Below are 19,848 nucleotides of genomic sequence, written 5' to 3'. Positions count from 1 at the left end.
ATCACGTTGATGAATAACGGAATCAAATACGAGAATGGATGTTTGAATATGTATATTCTGTACACTTATTGATCTGGACAGACAGTCAGACGGACGAGGCAAAATGACGCGCAATAGAGAAGACGTGTGAGCCGACTTCATTTAATCAGGCGTTAATCCATATTTATAGCCAGATAAAACTAAGTTACAGACTTGTGATGAATTGGATAAGAAGTGTACACATATACGCTCATATAAAAACAGTCAGGGTTGATAGGTGAATAATTAACAAGGTTAAAACATGACTTGGCCTGTTTAGAAGCTGGAATAGGGTATATGGGCTGAACATAATAACCGACACTACAATTGCATATATATCTGTTATAATAACAGTAACAGATCATAACACGGATCAATAAGTCATATTTAAATGCTCATAAGATGGTTCAATCTAGTTAAAAACAAACAGGGTTTATGATCCAAGTCTACCATAAAATATCAGGATGATAAATATTTCACTTTAAATAAACTTTAGTGCTGTTTATGTGGTGAGGGAGTAACCTGATGTTTGCAACCCTCGACTTTCAACCACTGCGCTGTAATATCGAACCTAACCACCCCTAATTTAATGAGGATAGTTAGTTTGTATCAACAGATTGTATAGCGAAAAGTTTGACAATGTACCCATAAATTTTAATTTTTATAAGGAATAAAAACGATGAGACTATAATTTATGGACGACCTTTGAGCAACTCTAAAATGACCTTGAAAATATCTATCTACTTACTAGGGTTAAATGAGGGTTATTGATTAGTGCGAGGAACTAGGATTAAGATTTACAGTTGAACGTTAGGGTTAGAAATTATATTTAATGTTTGTATCACGAACTTACATCAGCTATAATGCCGAAATGCTGTTTAGCCAAATGAGTGGATGGATCTAGCGCCATAAATCTAAGACCTGATATCGTAAATCTGACTGGCTCGTCCATAAATTATCGTCTCTCCATAAAAATGTGTTGAATCCACGTTAGGAGTTTTTCATAGATTACTTAAACGATACTATATTTGAAAGGTGGTTTCGTGATTTTAATTAACACAGTTCAAACTGTTATATCCCGAAGAGAATTATGAATGGTGTCTTTCGAGAACTATTTATGGACCAATATGATACGTATATTTCCTATCGTGTAATGGTTAAGTAACTTAACTATTCATATTCATGTCCCTCTTATTATGAGCTTTATTTTGGCCTATGAACTAAGCAATAGGGAATAGCTGGATAACAATGAGAAATTATAACATTCTCAATTTCTTAAATCTTGTCCAGGGTATCGACAGAGATCCGTGCTTTGTGTTTGTGCTTCTTGCAACCCAGAACCTACCAGAATATTGAAGTTATTGCTTCTTTGATCCCTCTAAAGCTGTTGTCCATAGCAGTTTCCTTTTCTTTGAGTACATCTCATAAGGCTTGGAACCTGTTGTTGAGAGTTGTCATAAATTCACCGAGTCTGTCAGTGTTAAACCTTGTAAACCACTGACGAAAACCACGGGCCACATTACTAATCAGAATCCTTATTTTAATTCGGTCTATTTCGTGTCCATTATTTACTATATAGCTTAATGTTTCTGACTTAGCCACTTACACGTCCGATCAGTATTATTGACCTTGAGCCTACAGCTGAGCTCTGTTCGGAACCTCCTCTTTATGTTGTACCTTGAGACCAAGAACCAGACCCTACTATACCTCGATTTTAAACATATGAGGTTTATATACAAATATACCAAACTCCATTGTACCATAAAATATGAAATAAAAACTATGCATAAACAACCCAAAAGTGGCTGTGAATAGAGGAGACAGTCTATTCATTACTGACTCCCAAATTCACAGCTACATTTGACTAAATCTTGTACAAATGTTGTTTTCTATTTGATGGTATGATGTAGTCTATCTGTTTGGTATATAAACCCAGTATATTTGAGAATAAATGATTCATATTGCAGAGGCTACTATTGGTATTCTGGACTTAACTGGCTAGTCTAGGCAGAAAGCAGGACCGATAAGTACTCTAGACTGCTCATACAGGTTTCGTATGTCACTGATCCGATCAATCAATCCCTACTCTCTAATCTGTGCCATCGATAAGTCATTATAATCAATCAAGATACAATATATAACATAAACTTACTTCTATATTTTTATTACAATGATCTAATTTATCCCAAATAGTTAAACGTTGTTTAATACGTTCACCTAATTGGATTAATTGATTAAATTTATCTGAATTCCATTTGATTTCACAATCATTTTGCCAATGTTGTATAATATCCAAGGCATTTTGAGGTAAAAGTTGATCATCATATTGATTAATTTTAATTAATAAATTAAAATGTTTAGATAGATCTGATTTACATTGATCTAATTTCTCTGGTATATGTTCGGTTTTTAAACAAAGCTGGTTATTAAATAAAAGGAATACAAAAAAAAAACAAAAAAAAAGGTAATTGGGGTTACAGGGGATACATTTTAATCTCCTAGTAAATTGTTCCATAGCAACGATGATATGTGCTAGATGAACTCTTAGGATCTTTATACATTATGATACATTTCTATATCAAAAACATTTAGACTTTAATAGTCTACTATTCATAGAATAATAAGAAGAATAAGTTATGTCTTTATAGAAAGTTCCATCCAACTGTGTCACATGACAAGCACTCACATGGAGACCTGAAGGTCAAAGGAAAAGAGGAAGATCAAAGAATACATTACGCCGATAAATGTAAATAGACATGAGAAGATAGAACTAGAAAGGAAGGCCTAGGACAGAGTGGGTTGGAGAATGGTGGTCGGTGGCCTATGCTCTATTGGAAGTAACAGGCATAAGGAAGGAAGTAATCCATTTTCATCTATTCCAGATTTTTATATAATAATTCCCATAATAATTTAGTCAATAGAATGAAATGATTGTAACTAATTTGTTAGATATTCTACTGAAAAACTGTTGAAACCCTTCGGCAGATTTAAAATGATTTGAATAACTCTTTTTTCTGAAGTAAAGACCAAGATGAGATATTGATCATACATACTTCGATATCATGGTCATTATTACTTCAGAAAGTAAACTTGAATGACATAAAAATAATTGTATTGTATATGTTACGTCCTTGAATCTGTCTACCCACTTTAGTGCCGAGTATGACTTGTCTAATGTAGATTAAGACCTTGACCCAATAGGCTGACTGGCTTAACCTTGAGGCTAATATGCGTGAGTTCGAAGTGGAGGTAGAGAGACGAAAACTATTCTACCCCTGATTGGCTGGGAAGCACGCGAGAGAGAGAGAGAGAGAGAAGACAAAGACAGCTGGAACACTAATCACTTTATTCCAACCCCGATCTAGCACTCGAATTCCCAATTTAGATTAGGGTGAAAAGTTACATGAATAAATAGATGAATAGGCTGACCACAACGTACAATAATTAGGAAAATACAATTATGTCCAAAACTGGGGGATTATAGTAGAAAATAGGGTACAAAAGATTACGTCTAAATGACAATAACTTTAGAACAGAAAATGCTATGGCAATGAATTATACATCAAACGAAAGCTTATGATCTGTAGAATAGGCTAGGGGCAAAAGTAAATGTTACAGTTTTACAAGCTTTGAATTAAATGAAATAACGTCCCCAAAAATAGCTTCCGTAATTTGTTAAGGCTTCTTGTTTTGCGGTTCACATCAGTATACTATTGCGTTTATCGGTTTATGTGTATGTGGACAGTGTTGTATCCCGAAGAGAATTATGGATGGTAACTTTTGAGAACCATTTATGGACCAGTATTATGCATATATTTTTTATCGCATAATCGCTATATAACTAAAGTATTCATATTCGTATCCCCCTTATTGTAAACTTTATTTTGATCCATGAACTATTATTATACGATTTACCATTCATGAATTACACTCAGTCTAATAATTACTGTTCCCCCTATTTACAGCCACATTTGGCTAAGTCTTGTACAATTGTTATTTTCTATTTTTTATTGGTATGATGTGGTCAGTCTGTTTGGTAATATAAACTCAGTATGTTTGAAATACAGTGATTCATACCGCAGAGGCTGTTCTGGACTTAACTGGCTGATCTAGGCAGGAGCAGGACCGACAAGTACTCAAGACTGCTCATATGGTTTTCGTCTATCACTGTTCCAATCGATAATTCGCTGCTCTCTGATTGGCGGTCTTATCATGTTATGCGTTAACAAGGCACCCACTCGGTCGCAGGTCATAAGAGACAGCTAATATACACGTGATGTATTTATTAATTGTATCCTGTCTACCTAGTTGGCTACAAAAATAAATAAAACTATTTTAACCTAACAACAGATGATAATCAATCATTTTCCACTTTCATCAAATCTAATGGGAACTGGTCATAAGATTAATCTAAAAATAGTTTTTTACAATTTGGTATCCAAGTCATTATGAGTGAATACATAGGTTATTTAAAAATATCGTTGTAATAAAGCTTACACAAACTTGTATTATATAGTTGAGATCATGAGTCAATTGAAGCTAGACTACCATGGAAAACCTGAGAGCACTGGACGGCCATTTCGTCCTATTGTGGGACTCCTCAGCAGTGCGCATCCATGATCCCGCCTCACGAGATTCAAACCCAGGACCTATCAGTCTCGCGCCAGAGCACTTAACCGATAGATCACTGAGCCGGCAGACTGGTAGGTCCTGGGTTCAAATCTCGCGAAGCGGGACCGTGGATGCGCACTGCTGAGGAGTCCCAAAATAAGACGAAACGGCCGTCCAGTGCTTTCAGGTTTACCATAGTGGTCTAACTTCAATTGACTCACGATCTGAACTATATAAAAATTGCTAAACTCTCCACAAAACTTTTTTTTGATAGTGATCATATGCTCATTAGTGACTGGCTCTATGAGGTATTTCCTGGAGTTCTAGTGAGAAGCAGTAACCAGTAGAGTTATTAAATTGAAATATTAAATGACTTACAATATCTAATAATATAAATTCTTATATTAAACCATAATAATTACCTGATAATCATTAAGAATTCCATTTACAATTTCTTTAGTTTCAGTATGTATATTACCATCGACTAAATCTAACCAATTACAAAAACGATATTCAAAACCTGTAGCACTTTCACGTCGACGACTACGTATACGAACACCTGTATTAGTTTCTGTACGATTAACATTATATAATATATCAAGAAATGTTCTACGTGATTTAGCTGCACATAAAACTGCACTATGACCAGGTTCATAACCAATAACTTTTGATAAACGTGTACTTAATCGATCAATTAAAGTATTTGGCAAATTGATTTTCTTTTCATTATCAATAATACGAGATAAATCATCACGAATAGAGTTTAATTTTTGGTTATTTGTTCCAAAGATTTCCTATGGAAAATGTGAAAGTATGCATTAATGAATGCCTAAACAATCAATAATCAAAATGTATTAAAAAAGGTACCCTCAAATTGACAAGCTTTATTTAATATTGTAATGAACAAGAACACGACTGGGGTACAATCGAATGTATTTGACACGGAAACTACAGACTATCTTACTAAAATCTAATAACAACAACTCCGCCTGTAGCTCCTCCGGGGGCTTCTGTCGGTCCCAATCCTGGGTAAAGGAGGAGGGTTGGGCATGGGGTTAGTAACCCCATCCAGTAGAAAACCAACTCTCTAAAAAAACGTTAACCAAAAAAATTAATGATACAGCCAACAGTTAATTCGCAAAATAACAATCAATTGTCTCAATTTTGACTATTGCTTCTACAAATATCAGTCCATCTTCTCTGATTTCATTATTTATGCATTTTCATACCGATTGCGTTTCGTTCCTGTTCTTTCCTTATTGATCTTCTGCAAAAATACATTCTATACCTGACCTACACCATATACTAGTTACGTGGATATAAGTAATCCACATCACACTATCAGTAGTTTGAAATCAATTTACAAAAGTTATTAGCAACTATTACGAATGTAATTCTCTCATTTTAATGATAGACATGTTACCTAGTCGGTTCAAATTTGCAATGCATAGCCGGAAATTCCACTATCAAATTATCACCTTGATTACTAATCGTATTGTTAAGGAAATACAGTTCGAAGAAAAAAATATAAAAATATCGATTCCTCTTTGATAAATTCTTATTAACTTTATATATTTGAAATCATGAGTCAATTGAAGCTAGACCACCATAGAAAACCCGGAAGCACTAGACGGCCGCTTCGTCCTATTGTGGGACTCCTCAGCAGTGCGTATCCACGATCCCGCCTCACGAGATTTGAACCCAGGACGTATCAGTCTCGCGCGCGAGCGCTTAACCACGGCTGTCCAGTACTTCTAGAATTTCCATGGTGGTCTACTTTCAATTGACTGATGATTTTAAGTATAAAATTACCAAAATCTCCGCAAAACCCCCTACCGAAAATTCTTATTAAGTTGAATGAAGTTAGAACCATAACATTTCGGGATATAATAACTTCATCATTCTGTTATAAAGCTTCTCAATAGTTGCTAACACATTAAGATTAGAAATAGTATTAACATTATCAATATAGTTTCGGCTAATATTACAAAGCCCCTTTTGTAAAAACTGGGTACTTAGAAAAATTGATTACGAAATATTGAAGGGGTTTCCTCAAAAAAAAAAAATCGTAAAACCCCAAGTATTAAAAATACTTAAAATGGAAATATTCATTAGTCTTAACCATTATGTTTTGGTCTCATAGTTTTCTATTCCATGAAAAATACTAGTCTCAAATTCCTGAATGAAAAGATGTATAAAACTCAATTAGTATTGTTTGCTTGAAAGGTATGGGGTTCGAGTCCCATAGTGAACATCAACTCTGAGATACAGGTACATCCAGTTGACGAGTCCCAGATAGGACGAAATGCGCGTCAATCTAGATTCCACTGCTAGCCACTATCCATCTTTGCTTACTATGTATAAAACTGTTTTTTATAGAAAATATAGATTATGATCTGTAGTGTTTATAATAGTATTACTATATGTGGAGTTAAGTTGTTTGCAGCTGATGAAGAAACCTTGAAATAGAATGATGAAATTATCATGCTTCTGAAAATTTTATTATTTTTCATGTAATTTAGTAGTTGAATTCATGAGTCAATAAAATCTAGACCACCATGGGAAACCTTGAAGCACTGGACGGTCGTTTGCTTCCAGTATGCAACTCCTCAGCAACGTGCATCCACGATTCCGCTAGAGGGATTACGAACCTAGGACCTATTGGTCTTTCACGCGAACGCTTAACCTGTAGACCACTGAGCCGGCATCCAATGGTGTTAATGCCTTACTGCTGGGGAGTCCCGTACTAGGATGAAACGGACGTCCACTGCTTCGAGGTTTTCCATGGTGGTTTAGCTTTAACTGACTCAAGAATTCAAACATTAAATTATTTTTTATATGTTCAAAATTATCAGGAAAATAAGTAGTATAATGATAACACTAGAAAAAAGAAGATAGTAGCAATAAATGTATGATGATGAACATTTGTTTCGCCCAATATTTAGATTCCCCATGTGTTTGCACACATAACATGGGCTGATAAACTAATAAGCTGTATAAATTAACTCAGTATTGTTTTGTTTGAATCTTCCCATTGATGTTTTAGGACTGCGACTGGTCAGTCTCTTATTGGCCATATGTGCATACTGTGCGTATTGCTTCAATATTGCCTTAATTCACAAGCATTATAAGCAAAGATGGATAGCGGCTAGCAGTAGAATCCAGGACGCGATGGCGTTTGAAGCGAACAATACTGGGTTTGATATTCCAGAGTGAACATCAACTCTGAGATGTAGGTACATCCAGCTGACGAGTCCCAAATAGGACGAAACGTGCGTCCTGGACTCCACTGCTAGCCACTATCCATCTTTGCTGACCATAATAAGCTGTATGTTTATTAAAGAGCTTGATATTGTAATTAAATTGTCCGTGTAATTCATCATTAGTTAATTAACGATATAATACAATCCACTTTTAGTATGGTTGAGAGGAGTTAAATGATTGATTGTCGCCATAAGTTATGACTTAAATTAACTATTATCATATGTATGGTATGTATAAGGAGAAAGTAATCTAATCAAGTAATATACTTATATTTTCATTATATCACTTACCAATCTTTCATTTTGTAGCTTATCTATTAATTCATTTGATGGAGGAGAATTTGGTGGTTCAGCACTTGAAGGACGCCATGATTGATTTACTGTGACACAAAATCCCATCGCTTGAGTACCAGATGGTTTTTGATACCATTTTAAACCTACTTGTTTAAACCATTTTTCAGCTTGACTTAACCATTTTGCAATACGACCAAATTCACCAGGTATTTTTTCATCTATTTCCCATAACCATTCATTCATAATATCGGTAAAATGATTCCAAGATTCTTCTAAAATTTCTACTTCACTTGGATTGATTAATGAATCAGTATGAGATATTAAGCCTGAATACCATTGATCTTTCAATGATTCATAATTTTCTTCTTCCATCTCTTTTCTTGCAATTAACTCTTCATATACCTATCAATACAAGAAGGAGTACTTATTATTATTATTATCATTTCCTAAGCAAAATAGTGAAATTCAAAATGAACACGGTTGTAATCAGTTGATAAGGACCTCACGAGATAAGAATGAATTCATATTATACTGTATCATTTTCTGGTCTTACTTACTTACTTACTTACTTACTTACGCCTGTTACCCCTCATGGAGGAGCATAAGCCTCTCATCAGCATTCTTAATTCAACTCCATCCTGGTCAATCCTTTCCAAGTGTTATTCATCCTTTACTGCCGCTCCCAAGCCCGAGTAAAGGAGGAGGGTTGAACATGGGGTTAGCGACCCCATCCCGTAGAAAAACTAACTCGCTAAAAAAACGCTGACCAGAAAAAATAATTCAAACTATTTTCTGGTCTTGCTATGTTCATATTAGATATGGGTTGGCTATGGATACTGGCTATGGTTCTCGTTTTTTTTAAGAGGATTATGGTCACTACTTTCTTTTCCCAAATCAGCTTACTGCATTCAATTGATAATTATATCTCAATTCCAGTATAATCATTAAGTATCATCTCAAACTATCATTATAATGAGTATAATTGACTTTGTTTTATCAAAATAGTTAATTCTCTGTGTTTATTCATTCCAAGTTAGGTGAATAACTGACTTATTACTAGGTAGATTACCTGAAGTCATCTTTATTTATAGACAAAGCTGAATAAAAATCTAGCTCGTTTTAAAACGAACGTTAAGACAGTCAGTTCTACTGAACGGAGCTGAAACGTAAAAGTACTACTACAAGCATCATCAAGAAGGTCCAAGTGTTTATAAACAGTTATCTAAGCAAAATACTCAACACCTATTGGCCGTATACCATCAGCGTTTTATGGGAGAGGACAAACCAGCTCCCATCTGAAGAGGAAATTAAGAAAAGACGTTGGAAGTGGATACGACATACATCAAGGAAATCACCAATGTGCATTACAAGGCAATCCCTAACTTGTAATGGTGAAGGCAAGCGGAAAAGAGGAAGGCCAAAGAACACATTACGCCGGGAAATAGAAGTAGATATGAAAAGGATGGATGGTAACTGGAAAGAAGTAGAAGGGATTGGCCAGGACACGGTTGAATGGAGAATGCTGGTGAGCGGCCTATGCTCCTCCACGAGGAGTAACAGGCGTAGGTTAGTAAGTCGTGTTAAAAATTTAGTTGCAAAGTTTTGAGATGTACATATTTAGAAAATTCAATCTCATAATCAATACTAATATGAAGTCTTTTCGAAATGAAAGTCAAGTTAACTAAATCAAATTAATGATAAGCTGATTAGACGAAATCATATCGAACGTAGAAATCTTCGAAAGAACATATTGGATCATATCATACAGGTGTATTACTAAAGTGTTATTAATATTTTCCGTGTGAAGAGGACAAACTAGCTCCTAGCTGAACAGGAAATTAGGAAACGAAGTTGAAAGTGGATCGGACATAGATTGTGAAAGTCATCAAACTGCATCACGAGGCAAACACTAGCTTGGAATCATGAAAGGAAACAGAAAAACGGAAGACCAAAGAACACACTGCACCGAGAATACAAAGCAAACATGAAAAGAATGAATAGCAACTAGAAAGAACTGGAAAGTATTGCCTAGGACAAGGTTAGATGGAGAGAGCAGGTGGGTGACCTATGCTCCTCCACGACGAAGGGTAACATGTTTAAATAAGGAAGTCAGTATTTTTCCAAATGAATTCTGTTCATAAACGCATATTAAAATGATAACCGAGTCATGGATTACTTAAGGATACAATAGTTTCTTTATTTCAAGCATAAAATTAATTTAATGTTACCTGATATTGTTCATTTAAATTAGTATGCCCAAATCGAACTGTTTTCATTTTTGACTCAGATTCTCGAATAAATTTCATTAAATTATCAAGTTTCACTTTGACATTCGTTTTGGTAGGCTTTAGTATTATACATTAAAATAAACAACGACAAAAAAGATGCAGTGAATATTCATTTATCCTTCAAAAAATAAGCACAATTTTGATATAACATTTTATACTACTGAAACATAATTCAGTAGGTAACAGAATTTATAATTATTTTCTCAGAAAATTTGAACGAGAAAGCTGAAATATAGGCGTTCGAGCACGAGATCGAAGATCCCGGGTTCGAATCTCGCGCGTTTGGGATCGTGGATGCACACTGTTGGAGTCTCATACTGGGTGGAAAGGGCTGTTCACTTCTTCCAAGTTTTCAATGGTAGTCCAAAATTTATCAATTCATAACCTCTATTAAAAACTTAACAAACTCCACAACCCCATACTGATAAGTAAATATTACTTACTGAATCTGATCTTCGTCTTCCTGCATCCGGATAAGCTTTGAAAAATTGAGCAACATATGTTACAATTGACTTTTCATCTGGTCTATCAACATCGACATCTAAAATGAATCAAAACTGTTGTTCAGTATATGAAACACAAGATTTCATATGACCTAGACCGCCAAGGAAAACCTGGAAGCACTGGAAAGCCGTTTCGTCCTATTGTGGGAGATTCGAGATCGTGGACACGCGCTGCTGAGGAGTCCCACAATAGGATGAAACGGCCGTCCAGTGCTTCTAGTTTTTCCTTGGTGGTCTAGCTTCAGTGGACTCATGTTTTCAACTATGAAACTACTGAAATATCCACAAAACCCCTTCTGTTTATCCATTATATCGAATAAAAATACTTAAGTTAAATCCAAACTATAATACTTAGTCCATTGAGTTTAAATCAGTCTAAACACTAACCTTCAGGATCCAAAAGTCTTGGTATACCCAGATGCTTTTCAGCTTGAGTAAATGCATGTTCTAAATTTTCTTTTGGTGTTCTAGTCTTTACTTTGTCCATTTCAACAAGACTGGAATCAATATTATGCACCATAGCATTGAATGCTATTCCATCACGCCAACTTGGACCAAAATCACGAATCTGGACATCATATTTTCTGAATATAGAAGGTTACATAGGGTGTAATTATATATTAGAAACGTCAGATTATAGTCTGTAGACACAGACTAACAATAAATTATGTGAAGCATTATCAACAATTAATGAGTGAATAATAGACATCATGTTCTAAAATGAACTACTCCATAGATGCAACTGTGATGTGTACTACTTATGTCAACAGGTATAATAGTATCTATCATCAATCAAAAGTGGGATGCCTGGAGGCATAAGATTAAGAAGAACAACGAAAAAGAGAACGAGAACAGTGAATGATTGTTGTGGAAACGAAAAAACAATAAGGTTTGAGACGATCGACTGATATTTGCAAAAGGAACAATACAGTTTGAGACAATTGAGTGACATATTGCAAATGAATTATTTACTGTATGGTTCACAGATTTTACTTAGATGTTCTGTAATATAGTGCTCGAATACATTCGATAACTCTCATCTATGTTCTCTTTCACTTGAAAACTATCAAACCCTCAATCTCCAACTTGATCATAAATATGATAACGTTCAACAGTCAAACATAAGTCTAACGTCCTGAATCCCACTGCTAGCCACTATCCATCTATGCTTATAATGCTTGTGAATTTAGACAATGTCGAGGCAATACTCACAGGATGCACATATGGCCAATAAGAGACTGACCAGTTGCAGTCCTAAACATCAATGGGAAGATTCAAACAAACCATACTAAGTGAATTTAATATATGTGGTTTATGAGAATCTGATCTAAAATGAAAATCACAAGGTGGTATTAAAAGGCATTTCGTTATAACCTTGAACCTGTCAGTAACAAACATGAATCAACCCTTGCACTAATGTACCCATAATCTTTAGATCTCACAATGCTCACACTTCTAATGACAGTTCCATTTAGAGTACAATTCGATTCCAATTCATTGTCATTGATAGGTTTTAAATGTTGACATATTTACATTGAAAAACATCATAATATCTTACTAGAATCTTATGAATCTATTTCAAAACTGTCCAGTACAAAATAACACTTAGTATTGTTTGTTTGAATCTTCTCATCGATGTTTAGGACTACAACTGATCAGTCTCTAATTGGCCATATGTGCATACTGTGCGTATTGCTTCAATATAGCCTTAATTCAGTACAAAGCATAGAATTATTGTTTTAGATATAAAGTTTATAATATGTGATTTAACTTTACTCTCATTTCTTTATACACTAATTATGAAGATTCTAGATTGTTGTATTACGTAGATATGGTGACAAAAACTTTAGAAAAAAAAGGAAAAACATGAAAGTGTAAAGCACAGAAAAACAACCCCCTGTGGTGTTTATTTATTTTAACAAATAGTGTGCCCCGATAAGGATAGGGAATGGTAACTGTTGGGATCTATTCATGAACCAATACTATGCATATATTTTTTATCGTATAGTTGCTAAATAACTAAACTATTCATATTCATGTCCCCCTTAATATGAGCTTTATTTTGACTTACGAACTATTATTATACGATTAACCGTTCTTGAATTCTGCCCAATTTATCAATTACTATCTCCCTTGTTCACAGCTACATTTGACTAAATCTTGTACAAATGTTGTTTCCTATTTTATGGTACGATATGGTCTGTCTGTTTGGTATATAAACCTAGTATGTTTGAAATAAATGGTTCATATTGCAGAGGCTGTTAGTGGTATTCTGGACTTCATTGGCTGGTCTATGCAGAAAGCAGGACCAATAATTACTCTAGACTGCTCGTACAGGTTTCGTGTATCACTGGTTCGATCGATAATTCGCTGCTCTCTAATTGGCAGGAATCATCGCGTTATAAATTAATCAGGGTATCCACCCGGCCACAAGTTATAACACCTATAGCCCATTAACATATTTTCTTTACATTTTTGATGGTGCAATAAAAGCATGTGATTTATAAGAAATAAGTGTTCATCTTAAACATCAAAAAGACATTCAAGGAACAAAGAATATAGTGCTTCATACTCACAATCCCTTTCTTTTGAAAGAACTAAAACAAAAATGATGATAAATATTGGGAGATATAAAATTTACAAGCTTTTTAAGGGGGATTTACAATTTTCACTCAATATGTAATATTAGTCTCAAGTATGAGTCAGTTGACGTCCAAACTTCATTTGACTTACCCTTAGCCTAAGTGACGATGTAGTATGATTAGCTTTCATTGAAAAGATGTTTAGCTCAAAGTTAAATAATCAAACCTTTACTTGACAAACAAGCTACAATAATTGATAGTTCATAGGAGATTATCAGTAATGAAACACAAGCTGTTTGATAAACATACCAAGTGGTTTCACAGGAGTCTGTCATTAAGATTTACATATCATTTAGGACAATATATTCTTTAACAATAAAATTGAGTCTGTTATTCCATATAGATAATACAGTTAAGATTTAGTAGATAATCATCAGAATCACAAGAAGACTCAATCTATTTAAGTTACTACACTTGTTATGTACAAGGACTGCTGAAATCAGTGATCATTCAATTGCATATATCTCAATCTTATTGGAGGTTAGTCTCAGACTGAATGGCTCATTTATAATGTAGCAGAACCCGAAACAATTTCGAATCTCATAAGAATCATCAGCTCCCCTAACATTCTAGGTACCTTCGCTTATCAATCTGATATTATACAACTGATTATTGTGCATAAAACACAAAAATTAATGGATCTGGACATGGTTTGACTTATTTTAAAGTTATCTGTAGCCATTTGTTTTTTTCCTTGTATCAGACTTCCTCAGTCTTTACAAAAGCAAACCACTAACAATACATTCTAAAATTAAAGCAAACTATAAGGAGCGAACTGATAGGTCTTTAGCCCCCGAATACCCTGGTACGGCCAAGAGTGGGAAGAGTCTGCTCTCCCTCTCGAAATGCTCTCACATGGCCACCCGTATATATAGCCTCTGCCAGGGAAGTCCTACTCACTGCCTTCTCGTGTCGAAAGTGTAGTTTACAAAAGTGAGAGGACGAAAAGCGAATGTCCGGTGCTTTAAACGGGTTGATGGACACGGAAAGACCACCTTGGGGAGTTGGAAAACCCTGATTCCAAACCAATAATGCACATGTGCTCCAGTATCCTGAAGGAACAAATGGCGTATGAATCAATCGTTGGTCACTGGCTACCATGGGACTGCATCTCCTCACGATGCTCCACTGTCTTGTGGATCAGATCTTTAGGTCAAAGGCTCCGGGTGTGGCCCCTTAAGGAAACCACCAGCTTCTATTTGGGCACCTGAGCAGTATCACAGCCCTCACACAAATCGAATGAAATTTGTGTAGCGCATATATATCTGGTGCCCTCTTGTACCAATATTTATGTGTTCAAATAAATAAAAAAATAAAAGATAGATCTTTAACAAAACACTTGATTTTGGTCATTAAAATATTCCCAAAAATTTGATCTTCAACTGGATACATAAGCTTCATCTAACTGTTTATCTTTTTTCGTCAGATATGAAAGTTTTATAATTTGAAAGAACATTATTCTTAATAAAGATCTTAAACTAAATAGATGTTTGTAGTTTGTAAACGTCTACGTATACATACATATCTCATTAAAACTTACCCAGCGAAAATTTCTTGAACCCAAGCTTGTAGAGCACGTTTAGCTGAACCTCTTGTTTTAAGTGAACCAGGTGGAAGATCTAAAATTTTCAGTAGTAACTCTTCTTGTTCCTCAATCTTGATATAAGTGAAACAAGTGAAAGTTGATAATAAATTTTAATTAGATATATTACTCATCAGTATAAGGTTGTGGTTATTGTGGAGTTTTAATTGAGATCATAAACCGATCAATGTTAGAACACCATTGAAAACTCTGAATAACTGGACGGCTGTTTTGTCCCAGTGTGGGACTCCTCAGAAGTGCACACCCACGATCCCTTATGCGGGACTCGAACCCAGGGTCTCCAGTCCCGCGCGTGGTCTAAAGGTTGAGCGTTCGCGTGTGAGATCGGAGATACTATGTTCGAGTCTCGCGTGTGGGACTGTGTATGTGAGCATCCAAGGAGTCCAATTCTAGGTCAATACGACTGTCCAGTTCTTCCAGGATTTTAATGGTGGCCTAATATTGATCGATTGATGATCTCAATTAGATATATTTTGTTGTTGTACAGTTATAGCTGACAAAAATAATTTAACTGGTTATGATTCAAATACATTAGGTCTAAAATAGATGACATGTAAATGCATAATACATTTTGATGCTTGTTAGGGTAAGACAGTTTATATCATATATCGACTGTTGTTAGATAGTCATTAAAAATCAGGGAGCATTAAAAGGCTGTTACGTCTGAGTATTCATCTTCCCAAGATTACTCTCTTATGACCACGCCAATAACCGCTTCTATCCCTTTGATACTTCATATTGAGCGCGTTACTTGTCATCATTGATTAAGATTCAAACAACTAAGATTTTCTACTTAAACTCATTTACAATCTTGCATAAAAAACATACTTTATTATGGATGGTAAGTATCTTAAACATGACCTGACTAACTTCTACTAGCCATAACATCTCATCAGTAGTATAGTTTTAATTATCGGGACATACTTCTCCATTACGATAGTTTTATTAAAGTCATCTATGGTTTTGTTTTTAAAAAGTACTCAAATAGAAAAGCTACAACACTCGTATGGTAACTATAACTCTCGGGAATCTCTATTCGTTAAATATTATAAACCTAAATTTAGATTACATATCCAACTTATTTTAACCTAAATGTATCTTATAAAGCAACTAAGTTAACGACTATTAATCTTATTTTCTTTAAGTATGATGTAAAGGCCAATTTTTTGATGATCTTAAATATTTAGCCAATTATAAAGGCAAGAGCTGGATGATCAGTAAACGAATAATTGAATATTCTATACAGAATACAATCTCAGATACTTGAAAAACCAAAAAATAAAAGAAACAATCAGAGGACTGACAAGGCTTATATGTAATGATCGCTATTTATTCATAATGTACTTTGTAAATGTTTGTACAGAACTAGTTGTTACATCCAAAGATAAATTACTCAATAGACCATATACATATTCAAATACTCTAATGACTGATGTATAATACGATATATGTTCCTCAGATTTCAGTAACTGTTTGTTAAATCTCTTAAAATATTCATTGAGATCAATTGTAAAGAGTATTCAGCGTAATATTGGCTGAGGAGTCCCACAAGAGGATGAAACAGCCGTCCAGTGCTTCCAGGTTTTCCATGGTGGTCTAGCTTCAATTGGCTCATGATTTCAACTATTAAAATTACTATAATATCCACACAAAAAACACTTCGGATATTAATATTGATTACTTGAATGAAAACATTATTACAGTTTAATGAAATTTATTCTATATAGTCATGATATGAATGCCAAGTAAAAACATATCTGTATAAAACCTGACTAGCTCAGTGATGAAGAATTACATTTCTTTTGTGGTAAATTTGAAGTATTCCATTTTGTTATATCCTAGCGAAGACATGAGTACGGATAACTTTCGGGACCTATTAATGGACGATTATTCTATATCTATTCTTATTGTTTAACTATTAAGTAATTAGATTGTATATATCTATACTCATCTTATTATAAGCTTCATTTCGATCGATGAATTATTATTATACGATTTACTGTTCCCAAATTATGTTCAGTTTATTGATTACCATCTTCCATGTTCACAGCCACATTTGGCTTGATCCTGTACAAATATTATTTTCTATTTTATGGTGTGATGCGATCTGTCTGTCTGGTATATAAACCGAGTATGATTGAAATAAATGATTCGCATAACAGAAGCTGTAATTGGTGTTCTGGACTCAATTGGAAGGACTAAGCGGACAAAAGACCAATAAGGACGCTAGACTGCTCATACCAGTCGAACGTCATTGATTTGTCACATTGTTAAGATCGGAAAAGTCATATTTCAATTGGTGGATAATTCACGTGATAAAAAGCCGGACATAAGATCAATAACGAGTTAGCATACATCCTATTTATTATAAACTCATAACATCAAGCTCAAAGGAGCAATTAATGAAATGTTATATTATTCGAAGTATGTTCTTCTGCGTCAATCTTCATTCTTGCTCTCTTTAAGATAAGAAAAACAGTGAACTATGTGTATGAAATAAAAACAATATTTGGTGCATAATCAAAAGGTAAATATGAAGTATCCCATTCATAATTTCAGTTGGCTGCCAATTTTGTTAACTTACTTGGAAATATAATATAATAACCCATATGAGACCAAGAACAATAGCTGGTTTCCCATCAGCAATATCAGTTGGATTAACATTGACTAATTTTACCTATTTATGATTCAAAGAGAAACAGTTTATAATGCAGTTTCAAAGAGAAAGATTACAGAAATAAAATCAATGTATATACTTCATTTTGATTGATATCAACTACGTAGACCTTGGCAACTGACACTGTGATGTTAGTTTACTTAGCATTAGTGATTACATTTCAAGTTGATCAATAAGATTTTATCAATAAATAACATCTTAACATCATGGCAGTAATTTTTACCAAGTAACTAATTAGTGTACTTTCATTCGGTTACAAAATGTTTATTGATTGTTGAATGATGTGAACTTTAAATTGCTGAAATCATCCTGGTCTTCTGTGTATTGTACGTAATGAAGATTACATATTGCCTTCATTCAAACTCTTATAATTCTTTACTTTGAATAATATAAACGACAAAAAAGTATTAAGCAAATATGGATAGTGGCTAGCGGGGGATTACAGGACGCGCGTTTCGTCTCATTTGGAACTCGTCAGATGAATGTATCCGCATCTCGGAGTTGATGTTAACTATGGGACTCGAACCCAGTACCTTTCGCTTCAAACGCCATCGTGTTACCACTTAGCTACTGAGTCCTGATAGCCACTTACTTGTGCAATGGGATGAAGTTTAAATTTACTTAGTATTGTTTGTTTGAATCCTCCAATTTATGTTTAGAACTGCAATTGAATTATGGCCATATCGAGTCAATACTCACAGTATGCACATATGCCAATAAGAGACTGACCAGTTGCAGTCCTAAACATCAATGGGAAGATCAATTAAACAATGCTAAGTGAATTCATAAAGGTTTTACAGCCAATTTCCATTCACCATGTCAGGAACGAAGAGGATTATCGTTTTGTTCCAAAGAGATTTCTTTTTAATGACATTTAGCTCACATTCCTTTTTCATTGTGTATTTTCATTTTCATCATGTAGAATAAACAAAAATTGGGAGTTTGTATATTGCACATATTCCAAAATATATTTACGATAGGGTACAATTGTTTGCTGAGTGGTATTGGGGATGGTTGGAAGAAAGTTAGGGGCAGCCAAACCAAAACGTGACATCAGAGCTTGAAGTCATTAACTTCTAGTTTAAGCCATGTTGGTAGATGCAGACTACTTGGTTAAGATCTGCGTGACTATCGTAACCAATGGTTGGAGACTCTAGGTGACATGGCTCAGAATCGATCACAATGGCGTAGGTGTATACACTCTTTATCTTCTCTTAAACCTTGAGATTAAAATTGCTTCATATCTGTCTTCCTTCCTGTGCTATATCCTTATATACAACCTTTCTTTTATATATTACCACCACTAAATTAACTACTTTTATGCATCCGGTGTTCATCTTGTTATGCTAAGGAGGTATGGTAAATTGGAGCGATGCATATATGTGCCTGGTCCTACGTTGTAGCTGACTGACTGACTGACAGTAATATTTATTCATTGTACTGTAAATGGTTTGCATTTTGCGAATCAACAATATAATTGTGATGAAAAAACTTGGCTACAAATACAAATATGTCTTCAGCTCTGTATTGATTCTGATATTTAGCACATTCCATAATAGTTGTTATTCAGCTGGCTTTTTTCACTTTATCTCTCACAAGAATAGGTTGTATACCAAGCGAAATCTGACAGATCACATAATGTCACAGTCTAGCAGAGTAAGATATATATATGAATTACTAGCATCGTTATATCGTCCATTGCCAACTAAACGTCTTTCACTCAGTATCTTCTCACTGAAACTAGTTTTAATGACCAAGCGTAATTTCATGACCCTACGAGTAGAAAACAACTATTATATAATCAGAGGATAGATAGACAGTGTAATCTGACTTTTAATTTATACTTATGAAAGTGTTTTTATGGTTGAAAGCATGAGTCAATTGAAGTTAGATCACCATCGAAAACCTGGAAGCACTCGACGGCCGTTTCGTTCTATTGTGGGACTCCT

At 34.6% G+C, this 19,848-nt stretch overlaps 1 protein-coding gene across 1 annotated transcript in view; it reads right to left on the bottom strand.

Annotated features, from left to right (window-relative positions):
- Positions 1-19,848, bottom strand: part of Smp_163740 (spectrin-like nuclear envelope protein) — a gene marked incomplete at both ends in the record, with an annotated part of 103,058 nt that overhangs the window by 37,636 nt on the left and 45,574 nt on the right. Inside the window, 9 exons of the mRNA XM_018790327.1 lie at positions 2,171-2,235; positions 2,395-2,437; positions 5,052-5,423; positions 8,184-8,588; positions 10,415-10,531; positions 10,918-11,015; positions 11,365-11,561; positions 15,160-15,262; positions 17,803-17,899. Of these exons, the coding sequence (XP_018655682.1) occupies positions 2,171-2,235; positions 2,395-2,437; positions 5,052-5,423; positions 8,184-8,588; positions 10,415-10,531; positions 10,918-11,015; positions 11,365-11,561; positions 15,160-15,262; positions 17,803-17,899 (1,497 nt within the window). The remainder of the gene's footprint in view (positions 1-2,170; positions 2,236-2,394; positions 2,438-5,051; positions 5,424-8,183; positions 8,589-10,414; positions 10,532-10,917; positions 11,016-11,364; positions 11,562-15,159; positions 15,263-17,802; positions 17,900-19,848) is intronic.

The sequence above is a fragment of the Schistosoma mansoni genome, chromosome W (assembly GCF_000237925.1).
Source record: "Schistosoma mansoni strain Puerto Rico chromosome W, complete genome".
NCBI lineage: Eukaryota > Metazoa > Platyhelminthes > Trematoda > Strigeidida > Schistosomatidae > Schistosoma > Schistosoma mansoni.
The sequence above is the reverse complement of the archived record's forward strand: the minus strand, read 5'-3'. Positions and strand labels throughout refer to the sequence as shown.